A 15,686-nucleotide genomic window follows, 5' to 3' on the forward strand; every position below is an offset into this window, starting at 1 on the left:
ATATCCTATTCAGTTTAATCATCATCTGTTTGTGCAGGGCAGGTCCTGAAAACAGATGAAAAGGGTGGATCCTTCCTCCCCAGCAAATACGTTTCAGGCAGGAGGCCCCAAGCGTGATTCCGGAGAGAAGCACATCATCTCCTGCCTCTTTTTTCTGCGTAATTCACAGGCGACGAGTTTCTACAACTTTCGTATTTCAATTTCATTTGTTGTGTTTGACCTTTCATTTATTTAAGTCCTTGCTCTAAAAGCAAATCATCTGAGGAATTTAAGAAATTTATAAAGGGGATTAAATTATAGGCTAAAGATCACAATAAAAAATGCACATATCTAATGGGTATCCTTTTTATCCTTTTATAATATTGTTAATTGCATTTTGGTATAAAACTATGGAATATGCTATGGACTGGGTGTCAAGATTTAAGATTACCTCAAAGATTTGCCTTAGAGTTTAAAACAGGATATACAATCACATCAAAGGCTGGCGTTTTCTCATATTCATTACAACATGAATTTTAAGATAGACTGGTATACAGCTTAAAATATTTATTTAGATCATACTATTACATATATGAATAAATGTCAACCAAGCAGAGAAATAGGTATAAAAAATATAACCAGCTATTGACTCTATTTTTTTAGGGCTTGTCTTAGTAAATCAAGTATTGATCGCTCCCATTTGGGACTTTGCTCTATTCCACTCTCCACTCCTCAGTGAAATAGATTCACTGGTCTTGGCTTATTCTTTGCAAATAGTAATCCACATAACAAAATATAAGCTGTGCATCTCAGCCAATTTGGTCTTTTTCTTTATGAGAAGAGGCTCACAGAAGTCTTCCATGGAGACCCAGAGAAACCATCTCATTTGAAACCATCCACCTCAAACACATCTTCTCTCCTCATTATTCTAATAAGTAATGTAAGCCTCCCCCCAACATTTTCTCCGGGAATTTCTCTCAGTATTAGGTGGCTTTTCAGGGACTCTAAGAAACTTTTCTGTTACAGCCTAGGTGTTGCTTTCTTTTTCCTTTTTTCAGGCTTTTTGCTTTTGTTTGGTTTTTTGGTCAATAAAGGTCATTAAAAGGCAGGAATGTGGTTGCAGGGAATGTGGTTGGAGGGACAGTGGAGGCAGCGGCTCCTCTCTCAGTATTTTTCATTAGCAAAAGCAGCGCAGCCTCACCACGACCCGGAGGGAAACCTAAGAGTCGTCGCAGCCCTAAGAAACGCAGTGACTCATACCCAGGGCTCAAATGTAGTTTTAATCAGCAATCACAAACGTTTACATGAGTTTAACAAGTTTGATCTGGAAAGCAAAATATCTAAGTCATGAGATACTGAAAATCTGGCTAAGAGACAAGACTATTTTTACTAGGAAATAAAAAAAAACTGAATAGCCATATTGAGCAAAACCTTGAGATATTCACCATCAGAGGCGAGGTGTGTGGTTCTCGTCACAGTGGAAGCATCAACATCCATGAGAAACACCATCAATGGAGTGAAGGCAGACCTCCCCACAGTCACTCAGGGTGGAAACCAAGGCCCACATTCCCTTAAATTCTACGACTGGCAAGAGCACTGTATGTATGTGGGGGGCTGTCAGCGACACCCCTACACACAAGTGTTACGGTTTTAACGGGGACTTCAAGCCAGTGTCTCTGTTGTGTTCCCGTGAAGAAAGAGTTCAGTGTGCTTACCAAGGAAGCCGAAGGTGGGAAAGTGTTTACGGCTCATTATCTGATATGCGAAACGAAACTTAAATAGGTAAGTTGACTAAAGTTTTAGGCACCTTGTTTTAAGTCCCAGTTTTCCTACCGTCCTGAAAAATGAGGCTAATGACTCTTAAATCCCATTTCCATTTTTTGTCAGTTGCAGGCAGTGCAGACTCATCGGGTTATAATATGTAGGCTCCACACTACTGAATCAGCTAAAAAATCAGAAACTTTCTCAGTGAATGAATGACATTAACACAGAAGCCTGACTTTAGCACAAGCTGAGGTGGGAGAAGGAGAAAGGGAACTTCTTTCTCTCCATGGTGGCAAATTTTTCTAAACTTACAAATTGTTTTCTCCCCAAATGTCAGTTGAACGGTTTAAGTAATGCGCTTTCTAGGTAACCTTGTAACACACGGCGAATACTTTCTGCTTTTGGAGGCGGAACATCAACCCACTTCGTAAATTTCTCAGAGATAACAAGGAGAATTTCTTCTTTAAAACATGTGTGTGTGTGAAGCATGCCCTGACATTTTAAACAATTAAAGTTTTATTCCACTAAATGTAAATTCAACAGAGACAATAATCTCTGTTGAAATCTCCAAGAAATGAGATCCCCAAGACAATGAACTCTCTAAGAGTGAGATCACTACACACCATTATTAAGGTGGTCAAAAGGCAATTTTCTGTAAGTTTCCACCTCTCCTTTCATCTCCACACCTACAAAAACATCCATAGACAGAACAATAGTTGGTGAGTAGTAAAATCTACATGCTAAATATTAGGTGAAAATCTTTAAAAACAAAGCATGACAGGTGAGTTTGCACCAAAATAAACGAGTCCATTGGTGTCAGCCTTTAAGAATACATGATAATAAATACATGAATAATAAATCAACTTTCTAAATCATTTCAATTCAGAATGCACGCATTAGAAAGGCCAATAAAACTGTTCACTATAAAAGTGTTCACTGCTTTCTATGCATTTGGTTAAATTTTAGGAATTAGAAAGTATTTAAACTTAAGGTTTCTAGAAATTTGAATTTCATTCCTGACATAAAGTAAATTCATTTGTTTTTGGTGGTAGCCATACAGTCCATAAAAATTAGCCTGGAATTTTGCAATGTATTTTCTTAATTTCATGACTAATCAAGTACTTATGAAATCAAATCAAGTCCTTATCAAACAGGACACTATACTTGTATATGTGCATGAACTATGCAGTACATGTTATTAAATTCTTATCTCATTTATGAAATGTCTTCACATTTCTCCTATTACTAAATGCTTTCCTGCCAAGACTGTTTGTAAATATCAAAATCCACACAGGTAATTTGCTTCATGTACTCCTCAACTACACCTGGAGAAAGAAGTGGGACTTGTCATGATGCCAAAGAAGAGATTTTCAATAAAATATCAAACAGGAGACCCTGCAGTATGAAAAAGAGACACATAGTTTCTTCTCGTGAAGAAACATGAAGACAGAAATGCAGACATTGACCTTGGGGGCCGCGACGTGACTCCTCTCTGCTAGTAGCACCGAGATTCCTAGAGTTCAGTGTGGTCAGTGGAAGTTTCACACAGACCTGGGGGAAAAAGTTAGATGGCATCACTCTCACATTTAACATCAGCCCATAAGTCATTTACTTTCTGCAAAAGCACATTCTTGTAGAAGCACATTTAAAAAAAACCCAAAAACTTTCCTTATGGACATTTTCAAATACACACAAGTAGAGAGAAGAATGCAGTTTATTCTACTGCAGACTGGTCAACCACTGCTATCCTAATGGCAGTGCCAGCCTTTTTTCCTGGAGTATTTTGAAACAAAGCCCATGGGTTGTGTCCTCCTGCCTGTGGCCATGGGAGTATTTAAGGAAAACGCGAGACAGGGAAACAGTGTGCTGGGCACTTAATCCAAGGTGCGGAGAGGCTTGGGTACACAGTACATTTCCCACTGGAAGCAATGAATACCAGCTCTCTAGACTGGGCTATGGATTATTCCAGCTACATAATTTATTTAAAATAGGAAATAGGCTAGCCTTTGTGTTATTTTGTATCATGTATTTGCTTTGAAAGTAATTATTTTAATATTAGAATTTACCACTCTCTTTAATGCTTGAAAGTCTATACAGAAAGGTCAAAATGCTTTTACTTTAAATGCAGGCTATTTCAGAATACTTGAGACCTTATTCCTTAGGTGGTCATTCAAAATGATCATGTCACAAATTCTTATTGGTGTCATGTTTTTCTAAGTGTTAAGATTTGATACCAAAGCAGAAGTGATATGTATAAAAAACATATTTATGTATTTATATTTATAAACTCACTCTTCCTAATGAATACCTCCACAAACCAAAGAATCCATTCATCCATAATCTAGAGTGACATGTTTAACCTTGAGTGAAATATAGCCATCTTTTTAATCATGACCTTGTATCTTATTAAGATTTTAAAATACCATTTTTACTTCAAGACATTAAAATGACAATCTAGAGAAGACTGGGTCATGTGCCACAAAACATTCAACTAGGAAAATCTAATGAACTCTTATTTTCTGCCTAGGAAAAAAAGGAGATACATAAGAAATAACCCTTTACCACTACTGCTGTCTCATGCCCCTAAAACAGAGTGCACTGGATAACTTTTCTTCTGTCCACTGAATAAAACTACAGTGGCATCTGTAGGTCTACCTGCAAACCCATAGCACTTCACCGAGATGTTTTTCACTCATCGAAAAGATAACACGTTTATGAAAATCTCACAGAAGTATTATTTTTAAAGCCAAACACAGTCATCTTAAATTTAACATGTTTTCTCCATTATTCCCCACGTATTTGTGTGTAGGGGTGGGCCTTAGATTCCTATATTTTCAACGATCATACTTGTGTTAATTAACTAGATGGATACACATATCAAATCAGCATGATGTACACTTTAAATACCTTACAGAAATTTTCTAGGTCATTTATACCTCTAAAGCTGAAATGCTGAAGTCTGTGAATAAGCACTGATCTGCTCCCGTGCTAACTATTAAAAATAAAGTGAAAAGGTCTACCTTAACTAGAAAAAAAGCAAAATTCTCTCTCACACACACAAATATATAAGGTGTATATAAAGTATATTAACCTTCCAACCAAACTTCTAGTTCTAAAAATATCTACCTTTGAAAAGATTATTAATCTCCCTAAAAGCAATGTAGACATTTTATGAGCCCCTCAGTATAGTGGCTGTTCATAGGATATAGGTCAAGTATTGGTTAATGTAGTTTCATAACCTCCAGTACACATAGGCACACGCGCACACACACGGTCATCTCTCTAAAACATCACTTAAACGTGCAGAGCGATCTCAGCGAAGCTGTGGCAGAACAGGATAAAACACAGCCTCATCTTTACAGAACAGAGGCTGATGCTCATGCTGCCATATAAAACTCACTGTGAGTGTATTTCAGATTACACTAAAAGCATCTGGAGTTTCTCTACGATACAAGAGCCTCACCTTTTACGCAGATTTCTAAAACCATCCTGATATGTTAAAACATACTATTTCTTTGTTGGCTGCAGTCATGACTTTGGATTATTCTCATTACCGTGTCACTTCAGCTTTTTCCTGACAATAATTTTAAGTTTGGAAAACCCTTGACCTTGTGTGGTTTACATACTTCAATGATGGGGGCGGGGGGGGAGGCAGTTAGGAGGGGCAGGGACTCTTGGCTCTTTTTAGGATTAATGGATTCCTAGCTTTTATTTATAAATTATTTAGAGTACCCATAAGTATGTTTCACAAAGAAACAGCCTGAAAAAGCTCACTCCACTTCACTAGGTAGCAGCCATGTGGCGGAGAAGCCTTTGGAGTGGTTACCGTGTGTTCTCAATAGGTCTGGGGCACTGATACTTATGTTTACAGTAAACACTTAATCGGTCTTTTAAAAATCGATGCTATTAAGAATGATTTGATCATGTTTTATTTTACAGTAGTAATACTGCACACATCTTAAGGTTATGCTTTACATTGCATTTTCTTTAGGATAATATTAATTTTTATTTCCAATTATAAACATACGGAAGGAATGAAAAGGGATAGTTACTATAATTGAAATTAAGCCAAACTGCTGCACTTGGAAACAGCATTTCCTCAGAATCTTATTATTTGAAGCAACTCCTGCCATAAAGAGTTGGCGAAACTTTCTAGAGACTTCCACAATATCTGAGCAAGTATTCATATAGCAAAGATGATAATGACAAGCCCAAACTCTTTGAGGAAAAACAGAAAAATAAATATTCCCAATCTTGTTCATTACATTTTTGCTTACATCCTAACACACACATTCATCTCTGAATTGCTTGAAAACCTTCAAAAATAATTTCTTTGGGAAATTATGATAATGTGAAGTTCACTTCAATTATATGAAGTTCACCACTTACAACAGTACATATCCAAAATCAATGGAAAAAGCTCTGGAATTCCTGGCTATATTCTGACTATATTATTTCACTGTGGTCTTCAAACTCCCAACCAAATTGGATTTTAACCAGAGAACAACCCCATTATCTACTCAGTAAGAAAACTTCGTCATGTTAATGGAAATCTATTACTTTCTTGTTCAATAACTTCGAATGACAAATATTTATCTTCAAATCACAGTAACTAATATTTTAAGGACTTTGGCACTAAATTTGATTCTATGGATGCAGGTATATCATGTTTTATTATAAACAATTGCTTAATGCTAGATATCTGAGGCTTCCATAATTGCATACAAGTATTTCCCCAGCTTTCAATCATCGTCTCCAAATATCACATTCATTTTTTCAAAGATATCTGAAAATAATGTACAACCTGTACCACATTCTTATAAACCTATTTTAAAAGTATCAAAATGACACAGACTAAAAGGCCTGTGTTTAAGCAGAAGGGAGGGTCGGGGTGATCCTGTGTTTCAACGTTGTATATAGGAAATAAAGTTTTGGCAGTGTTTTCTAGCTTCTGGTTGTGTGTATGTATGCGTGTGTTTAAGAATACGAATCAAATATTATTTTCCACACCAGAAAAAAAAAGTTTTAAGACATAGATATTTGGGGAAAGGAACTTGAAAAAAAAAAAAATTCTAGCCCAAATAAACCAACAGGAAAACATTAGAAATTTCCTACTAAAGAGAGACCCCACTGTCTGTTGGTGCAGGTGAGTAGGCAAGTCATAAAGAAATCTTTCCCTGGTCCAGGGTGGAGAACCCAGCTCTAAAAGTTTAAAAGGAGAAGTGCTTTGGACCCGGGCAGGGCTGACCAAGCCTGTGCTCCTTCCCGGCTGGAAGCCAAGCATGTGTGAACTCACTTAAAAACGCCGAGGTGCAGAAGTGCAAGCAAGGCCACACAGCCCGGAGGTGGGTTTGTTTGCTCCCCTCACCCGGTGTCCTCTCTGATTCGGTGGAAATCAGCCCTGGCAGGGAGACAGGCTAGGTTTGAAAAAAAATGAAAAAAAGCTGCTGAGCGGGAGAGGGGTGGGCCTGGGAGAGGGCGCACGCCACATCAGACACAGTACCTGACTTTCCAGCGCACAGCGTGTCAGCGAGGTGGTGTGCCTCCTGGGTGATAAGTGAAAATATTTCCTCTTCGAACTCTTCTATTATAGTCTCACACTGCAGAAACAGAACAACAACAGACGTGGATAGATGTGCGCTCACAGGACATCTTGCTAGGAAGGACTTGTCACAGTTTTATTAGCTAAAAACAGAAAATCATGTTACAAGGTGGTCCATTTTTATTAGCCCTTTTGGTTTAAGACATCACTGCATTGGATTAACCCTCTCCCCAGAATGCTAATTGCATCATTTTCCCGGAGACTCAGCTGACTGATTAGTCGTGTTGAAAGACGAGGGTAAGGCAGGAAAATGGTTCTTTGTATTTGTTTCTCTTCCTCAAACTGGAATGGAATCCAAGGAACAGGAAGGGGGGCGGGGGGCGCTCCTACTTATGGAGCTGAAAAGTCTTCACTTTTTTGGTGGGTTATTTTTGTTGTTGTTGCTGTTGTTATTTTGTTTTTTGGAAACTTTAAAGAACATGGCTCCTTAAAATGGTTAAACCAGTTTCCTTTATATTTAACATAGCAATCCATTTTGTGGTTCTAAAGCAGGATCTGAAATGTGAAAACAATTAAGCTTTCTCAGCAATGAAGACACAAACGCATCTTCCCTTGCACTCTGGATAACCGCTTGTCAGTCACTCGGGAAACTTTCTTTTCCTAACAGTTAGAGACCCATCTATAATTTCACTTCGCTCCCCCCACCCTCTGCCCGCAAATCTGACATTTCTGAAAAGAGGGTGCTCAAATGTACCCATGCCTCTGAAACCCTTAAATTCTGACTAGAGTACGTGTCTGCCTTGGGGAAACACAAGCTTACACTCTTAGGAACCGTGATGCTAAAGGGTGTTCACTGGAGACTTGGAACTCATTTTCTGAGTTCATTAAGTGAGACTCTAAAAAATTTTAAATGGCATTTAAAAATATTTAACTTCCACTATCACGTGTTTATGGAAGACCTGTGAAATATAAGCACACTTCCTCTCTGCAGTCCCCATGCTATAGTATTTTCAGCCCTGAATTATTGCCTTGACTTTTTAATTAAAACGAAATTGCCCAAAGTCAGCTGCAGCCCTTCTATCAGGGGGGTCGGCATGTCTGACATTTTGGCCACCGTGTGAACCACAGACATTTCTTACACAGGCTTTCCCATCACGGTCTGACTCTACAGCATAAGTATAGTGAAATCTCTTGCCATATATTTGGTGGGCACATTCTGAGTCAGAGACCACCATCCACGTAAAGTAAACATCATGAAGGGAGGAAATGTGCCACAAAGCCGACGAGCATCCCTAAGCCTTTGTTTAACCGAGTCTGTGCTAAAATAGTTGAATTAACTCTGGAGGAGAAAGAATTCTCCCTCTTCTGAGAAGCCCGAGGAGAAAAAAGTGACATGCGTCACTCTCCCTCCATCCCGTGGCTATCCATATTTGAAAACAGCAATCATTTTAATTTAGGTTTTAATCTCAGGACCATGGCCCCTGATGCCTGACACGGGAGCCTGTGCAAGAGCAGCCCGCCCATGGGACTGACTGAGTCCCCTTCCCCACCGTCCCCGGGAGCAAAGCAACCTGCAAACGGTGCCTCCAAGTCACTGGGCCTTGTAACACACTTTCTGGAAAATATCACTTAAGTGTCTCCATGGAGATGAAAATACCACAGCCCCCCAGTGATGCGAAAGGCAAGTCACTGAGCGCCTGGTTAACACCGAGAAAGCAGCAGGACGACAACGCTAACAGACAACATTTAATGGGCCTGTCTTGAAACTCAACAAAATCCCAAAGAGCAAGAAATTTCTTTAAAGTACCAAAAACACGTTCACAGAGCATAGGATTCCTCTGCGGAAAAAGAGCTTACCGCGAATTTCAAAGGTCTGTAAGCATCTGAATAAAAATAGAATTTTTTAAATTCTTGGTATATTTTGTCTCCTTTCCTTGGAGCAAATCTCTTGAAAGTCTTCTCCTTCGTCACGGGGTCTTCTTCGAGTCTGTAGTCATTCATCCGCTCGCACACTTTGTCCAGGAGGTCTGTGAGGAATGCCTCCGACTGGGCTAAGGGGATCTATGAAGGAAAAAACAAAAACGAAAAAGGCAGGAAACCTGACTCAATGTTAGTGTTACTCAAGAGCCATTCCCCTGAACGCACGTGGCCGCACCCCACCCCACCCCCCCACGCGGGCAAACAGTCTTCCTGTCCGGTTACTGCCCAGCTGTATTTTTTTACAGCATTTAAGAGGTTTGCTTAAATTCCGGTTTTTAACAGGTGCCTATGTTTGAAAGTGGCCAGAAGAAAAACTTCTATTCAAACTAGCAACTATCCTTCTACAGGAGATAATTTCTGAAAATCAAGGAACATGCAGAAGAAGGCTCTGAGCCACAGAAGGGCTGTTATTATCTATTTACTTGCGAGAAACCGACAGACCGGAGCCGGAGCGCGCGGGGTCTCTACGCCGCGCACCCCTCGAGCTGGGCCCAGGCCCGGGCTCGCGCTCCGCAGCCTCCTGGACCCTCGGTGGCCGCCGGGGTCCGGGGCAGGGCCGGGGGCCGCGGGGCGGGAAGAAGCCGGGCGGACGGCGTGTCCCCGCTCGCGGGGCGCGGCCGCGGGCGCGTTGTCTTTGGAGCAACCGGTGCGGGGGTCCGCGCGCCCCTCTCCCTCCGGAATCCGGCGAGGATTCAGGGGACCCTGTGGCCACGACGTCCGCCCCGCACGGGGGTCAAAGAGCACCCCGCGCCCTTGGTAACCGTGACAAAAAAAGGAAAAAACCAACTCGGGGGCCGTCTAGACAGGTCAAGGTGCAGGAGGCCGCGTCCCCGCGGCTCCTTCCGGAAGGGGGCGGGGACCCGCCAAGGGCGCCGCGGGCGCGCCGCGGCCCCGGCCTCCGCGGGCCTTTCTGCCTCTCCACCCTCTGCTGATCAAAGTAGGAAGTTTGCCTGACAACCGGGGTGAAAGGGGCCGGATCACAAATGAACTCGATTTCGGCGCTGTGCAGATACCGCGCCTCCATTGTCCCCCTTTCAGACGCAGTGTGAACCCTTCCGGTGCCGGCGACCGCGCGGCGCTCACGGGCGCGCTCCGGGCGCACAAAGGCCCCGCGCCCCGCCCGCCGCCCGCGCCCCGCGCCCCGCGCCCCTGCGCGCAAACCTGCCTGCAGCCCCGACCGCGCCGGCGGCCGTGCGCTCACCCCCCGTCTCAGCCAGGAGCCAACTCCGTGCGAAGGGAAAGCGCAGCGCGGGGACGTTCCACCGGCCCCACCGCGGGCGTGGGGGCGAAATTTCCCACCTTCTCCTGGCGAACCTGGAGACCGACTCCGAGCTGCTTTCAAGGCCCCTGCGGCCAACTTGGCAATTAAGTCGTTTGTTAAACTGGAGTCTACTGCAACATCCTTTATTCGCTAAAATACCGCTTGTTTATTTTTAATGAGTGATTTATTTTAATGTCTACAATCAGAAGACCCTTAAAAAGTAGATGAAAGTGCACAACCGAACCACAATGAATACGATGTAGTCACACTTTTAATTGTGCCGCGTAAGCCTCCTAAGTTGTAAACACAACCAAAAACATAGGTTAACTGACAGAATCTGCTTTATGGATTTACGGAGACGAAAGATTAAATACGTGTTGGGACTTAAAAGCTAGAAAAGAGAAGTCGGTTCTTAAATTGCAATTAGTCAAGCAGATCGTGAACAGAATGGGTATGGGCTTCATTCTGCGTGTATTTCCCGGTCTGGTCCATATGAAGAGGCTCCTAGCACTTTCTGGATGTCAACAAAGCGGCTCTTTAACCCCCAAGTGAAGAGCTGGCGCTTTCGTTTAGAAATCTGCCACCGGGAATGCCTTCTCTCTGCTCCTCGCTAGCCCTGTCCCGTCTCACCGTGAGCAGTGGGGAGACGCTGTCCCTGAAAAGACAGGCTCCGCGTGCCGGGGGGGTGCTTTCGGAACCCTGGACGAATACACCACGCTAGTTCCCGAGGCGCCTAGACCACTTTCGGAATCGTGTTTTAAAACAGACCTGACGTTCTGAGCGGCGTGCAAAAACCCTGAGTACATAAGATCTGAACAGATCAGAGTGTTAATAACGTGAGACCTTCCACAACTTACTTTTGAGAGCCATTTTATTTATTTCCCGGTTGGCGCTTTAAAAAAAAACAAAAACAAACAAACAAAAATCATTGCCATGTGATAACTTTCTACGAAACAGGATTGTTTTTCATGTTTTGAAAGAGGGATTTTGTATGCCTCTAATAGAGTAGTATTGCACCAATTTTAACACAAATATGTTATATCCAGGGATCAGCATGTGAGTTTTGTGGATTTCCTACATCTTTGAAGGCTAACTGGCTTTTTGATGTAATTAGCTGGCTCTTTCTAGTAAACGTTCTTTATTAGAGAGAGTAGGAAATGTTGCTGGCAGAGAGCTCAGAAAATGCCGTTTTACAGTCTTCACTGGGAGCAAGAAAGAAAAACACTCAGCAGGAGACTAGTACAGTTCACTCTACAGAGATATTTTTTTAAAAATTGACCTAAAACCCCAATCAAAGCATCTGATTTTGTGAGAAAATTTTAAAGAAAAAGGTACTTATGCATGGCAGCTATTTATACGTTTATTAAAATGCACACAATTAGGGTTTAACATGATTCTACTTTTAAAATGCACACAATTAGGGTTTAAAATTATTCCACTTAACTGAACTACTTTCACTAAATTTAAAGACTGTTCGGGGAATAATTGAGGCTTTTTCTCCCCTCAAAGTGTTTTGATTTTAAGAGTGCAATAAGTATTGAGACAAGTGGAATAAAACTGAGGCTTTCTTTCTATACTATGAAGATTTTGAATAGTACTTGTCAATAAAGCAACTCCTATTGTAGTCTTAGGGGAGTGTTGCCTCCGTCCTGGAAGGAGGGTCTCAGAGATTCTAACCTCATTAAAATATGAATGAAAAAGGCCGCCATCATTGTATCGGGAGAAAACCGATTCACCAGCCATTACTTTTACACATGGACTCACTTGGTATCACTTACAAATACAAAAACCATCCGTTTTGATTTCGTTACTGTCTCAGTGCACCCTCAGAGTAAAATCCTAAGTTTTCTCATTCTGAAACCTAGCTATGACTCTTTCTCTCTTTTTTTTCCCTTTAGGCCCCTTCTGACCATGTGCTTGTTCTGTGAGCAATGACATGGGGATGGGAGGAGGTACTCATATTCCGACTTGAAAACAGAAAAAGGTAGCTGAAAGTTTTGGCTTCAGTTTCTCTAGAAAGCTGGAGTTAGGGAAATATTCCGGACCACTATGGCAACACTTTAATAACAGTCAATTACAGGGTGTTCCTTCATTACTGTCTCTGTTAATCTTGTAGCAAATTTCTTGCTTGATAGCTATCACAATCAGGCAGCAATACAATTATGTTACAGTGTACAGTCGGACATGAAAACTGTCCTTGTGGTATACTGTCTCCTTCGTAACAGTCTGACAATCTCAAATAAATCTTACTTATCTGCATGCTTATTTTGGAAGGTCCCTGAGATAGGAAACCAACACTCAACCTGCTTAGTTTCACGTTGTTGCAAAGGTTTTCTTCCTAGAGTTTTCGTTATTGTAAAAATTTTAATTGCATTACAGCAAATATTACATCTACTTTAATCACTAACTTTTCATCCATAAAAATACTGAAATCACTTCTGATATTAGTTAAAAGTCAATATTTAGGAGTGAAAATTCAAACCTCCTTTGCTTTAGGCTACAACAGGGAGAGCATGAATTCAGAAACTCTTGTAAGTTGATGAGATATATAATTAGCTTTTATGTTAATTGACTGCTATGAGTTTGTTTTGTGACACTTCTTCATATAATATGCAAATAGCATTGACTGTTTAGTTTTATTGGACAATATAATTAGAAATCTAAAGAAGCTCATTTTGATGAAGAATAATAAAGGTTGATAAATTTTCCAGTGTTCTGTATATCAGAAAAAAATGAATCCCATCTGGACTTAATCAATAAGAGAGATTTTAAGCAACCTTTGTTCAGAGAGCCAAAGCCAGCCAACATATAACAGAATTAATATTAGCTTTTTCAGTTACATAAATTTGATGTTAAAACAGGTGAATTTGTGCAATCAATAAAACCTTGGGGGCAGAAATACAAAGACTGCAGCACAATTTACCACAAATGACACAATAAATTTATGAAAACATCAAAAATTTTGCCTCTTTTAATCTGAATACTGAGAAAAAGTCATTATTTGAAATAAATATTTTGCAAGTGTTTCCTATTTTTATTCCTGGACATATTATGTCAACATAAAGTATATGCTCAGATTGTGAGAAAAATAGAAATAATAAAATAATAATGTGATTGGGGGGAAATTTTTCCTAGAATTCAAAACTATTAAAATTTCAATCATGTTTTTTAAAAGTTCTGGAGCCTGTTTTCAGCTAAACAATATGGAAAACTTGAAAGTATAGAAAAATTGCATAATGGATCACCATTAATGAACTCCAAATGGGGGTCATTGAACTCAATTCGACTTCCTAAAGTTAAAAAATATATACTTTCTTTTCATTATTAAATACAAAATTGGCAGGGCCATTTGATTTCTCATCTTAAAAAGTATTCTATTAGTCTTTTAAGAAAGTTTACTTTTCAAACATTTTTAGGTGAACTGAAATACAACTATCCATGTGAAAAATGTTACAATATTTCAATCTTTGTTAAAAATCACTCTAAGAGAGGATTTAGGGCGACCTTTTCACGCTGCTTCTGAGCTTTGACCTCTGCTGGCTTACCCCGGAAGGATTTTGCAGATTAGAAAAAAAGTAATAGAAGAAAGTGACAGTGCTTAAAAGGGCAAAGGCGGTAAGAACTGCAGCAGTGATAGAGGTGGTGGGAATGTGTTCATTCAGTCAGCAATATTTATTCAACTCCATCTCCGTATCAGACAAACTTACCTCTCTAATTCAGGCTTTTTAAAGGGGACTTTCCTGTGATTCTGAATAAAATTACAAAGACATACTTGAAAAAGACTGCCTGGAAGAGAGCCAATAAATCCCAGTGGATGATAATATGACTCCTTGTCTATCAATTTAGCTAAAGTTCACATAAATACATGCCTGCGTCCTTATGTTACAGTTTTCTGCCCCCCACCTCCCAGATCTGCCGGCCTTTCACCATCTTGCTTCTGAAAACACAACAAGAATCTATTTCTAACCACTTCTGCAAACTGCTTTCCTGGAATAGAAGAAGTGAAAAGTCACCTACGGGAACGCTGTTGTGGCATTTCCCGGTTGCGTCATCCCTGTGAGATCTCGTTTGAAGGTCTTAGCACTCTCAGAGGAAGAGGACGAAGACTGGGATCAGTTCAGAAACCCGAGGTGTTTCATCTCCCTCATTGTGGAAACATGAGCACACAGATGTGTTCCCGCTGGCCCCAAAGAAAAGCCTTTCTTTAAAAATAGTTTTAAATAGAAAAAGTAACACATTCACTTGATTTTTGTTTTAAATCCGAAAGGAACAAAAGCATAGAGTAAAAAGTAAGACTGTTGCCTCCCCCTAGAACGCCTCCCCCAGACCCCAAAGTCCAGCTCTCCATCCTCCAGAAACATTCTTGGTGCACGGCTGTGTGTATGTGAGTGAATATGTGTGCATGTGTGTGAATGTGTGTATGCATGTGCTTGCAGGTCTGTATGTATGTGTGTCTGTGTGTGTCCTTGGGTGCTTATCTATGTATGTCTATGTGCGTGTGCACATGTGCATGTGGGTCTGTTCTCTTGTGTGCCTGTGTGTCCCTGTGTATCTCTGTGTGCATGTGGGTCTGTATGGATGTGTCTGCGTGTGTCCATGTGTATCTCTGTGTGCATGTGTGTATGTGCATGTGGGTCTTATGTACATGTGTCTGTGTGTCCGAGGGTGTCTCTGTGTCCATGTGCGTATGTGCACGTGGGTCTGTATGTATGTGTCTCTGTGTGTCCATGTGTGTCTATGTGTGCATGTGTGTGTGTGCATGTGGGTCTGTATGTATGTGTCTCTGTGTGTCCATGTGTGTCTATGTGTGCATGTGTGTGTGTGCATGTGGGTCTGTATGTATGTGTCTGCGTGTCCGGGTGTGTCTCTGTGTGCATGTGTGTATGTGCATGTGGGTCTTATGTACATGTGTCTGTGTGTCCGAGGGTGTCTCTGTGTCCATGTGCGTATGTGCACGTGGGTCTGTATGTATGTGTCTCTGTGTGTCCATGTGTGTCTATGTGTGCATGTGTGTGTGTGCATGTGGGTCTGTATGTATGTGTCTGCGTGTCCGGGTGTGTCTCTGTGTGCATGTGTGTATGTGCATGTGGGTCTGTATGTCCATGTGTATCTCTGTGTGCATGTGTGTATGTGCATGTGGGTCTTATGCACATGTGTCTG

The 15,686-nt window shown here is 41.1% G+C and overlaps 1 protein-coding gene across 1 annotated transcript in view; it reads right to left on the bottom strand.

The window, feature by feature from the left end:
- Positions 1-1,399: 1,399 nt before the first annotated feature.
- The window catches only part of CNPY1 (canopy FGF signaling regulator 1), a 47,084-nt gene continuing 32,797 nt past the window's right edge, over positions 1,400-15,686 (bottom strand). The window contains exons 2-4 of the mRNA XM_065939657.1: positions 9,143-9,346; positions 7,247-7,343; positions 1,400-3,294 (exon numbers count right to left, since the gene is read on the bottom strand). Coding sequence (XP_065795729.1) covers positions 3,257-3,294; positions 7,247-7,343; positions 9,143-9,346 — 339 coding nt within the window. The 3' untranslated portion in view covers positions 1,400-3,256. The remainder of the gene's footprint in view (positions 3,295-7,246; positions 7,344-9,142; positions 9,347-15,686) is intronic.

This window comes from Muntiacus reevesi, chromosome 6 (genome assembly GCF_963930625.1).
Source record: "Muntiacus reevesi chromosome 6, mMunRee1.1, whole genome shotgun sequence".
NCBI classification, from domain to species: domain Eukaryota; kingdom Metazoa; phylum Chordata; class Mammalia; order Artiodactyla; family Cervidae; genus Muntiacus; species Muntiacus reevesi.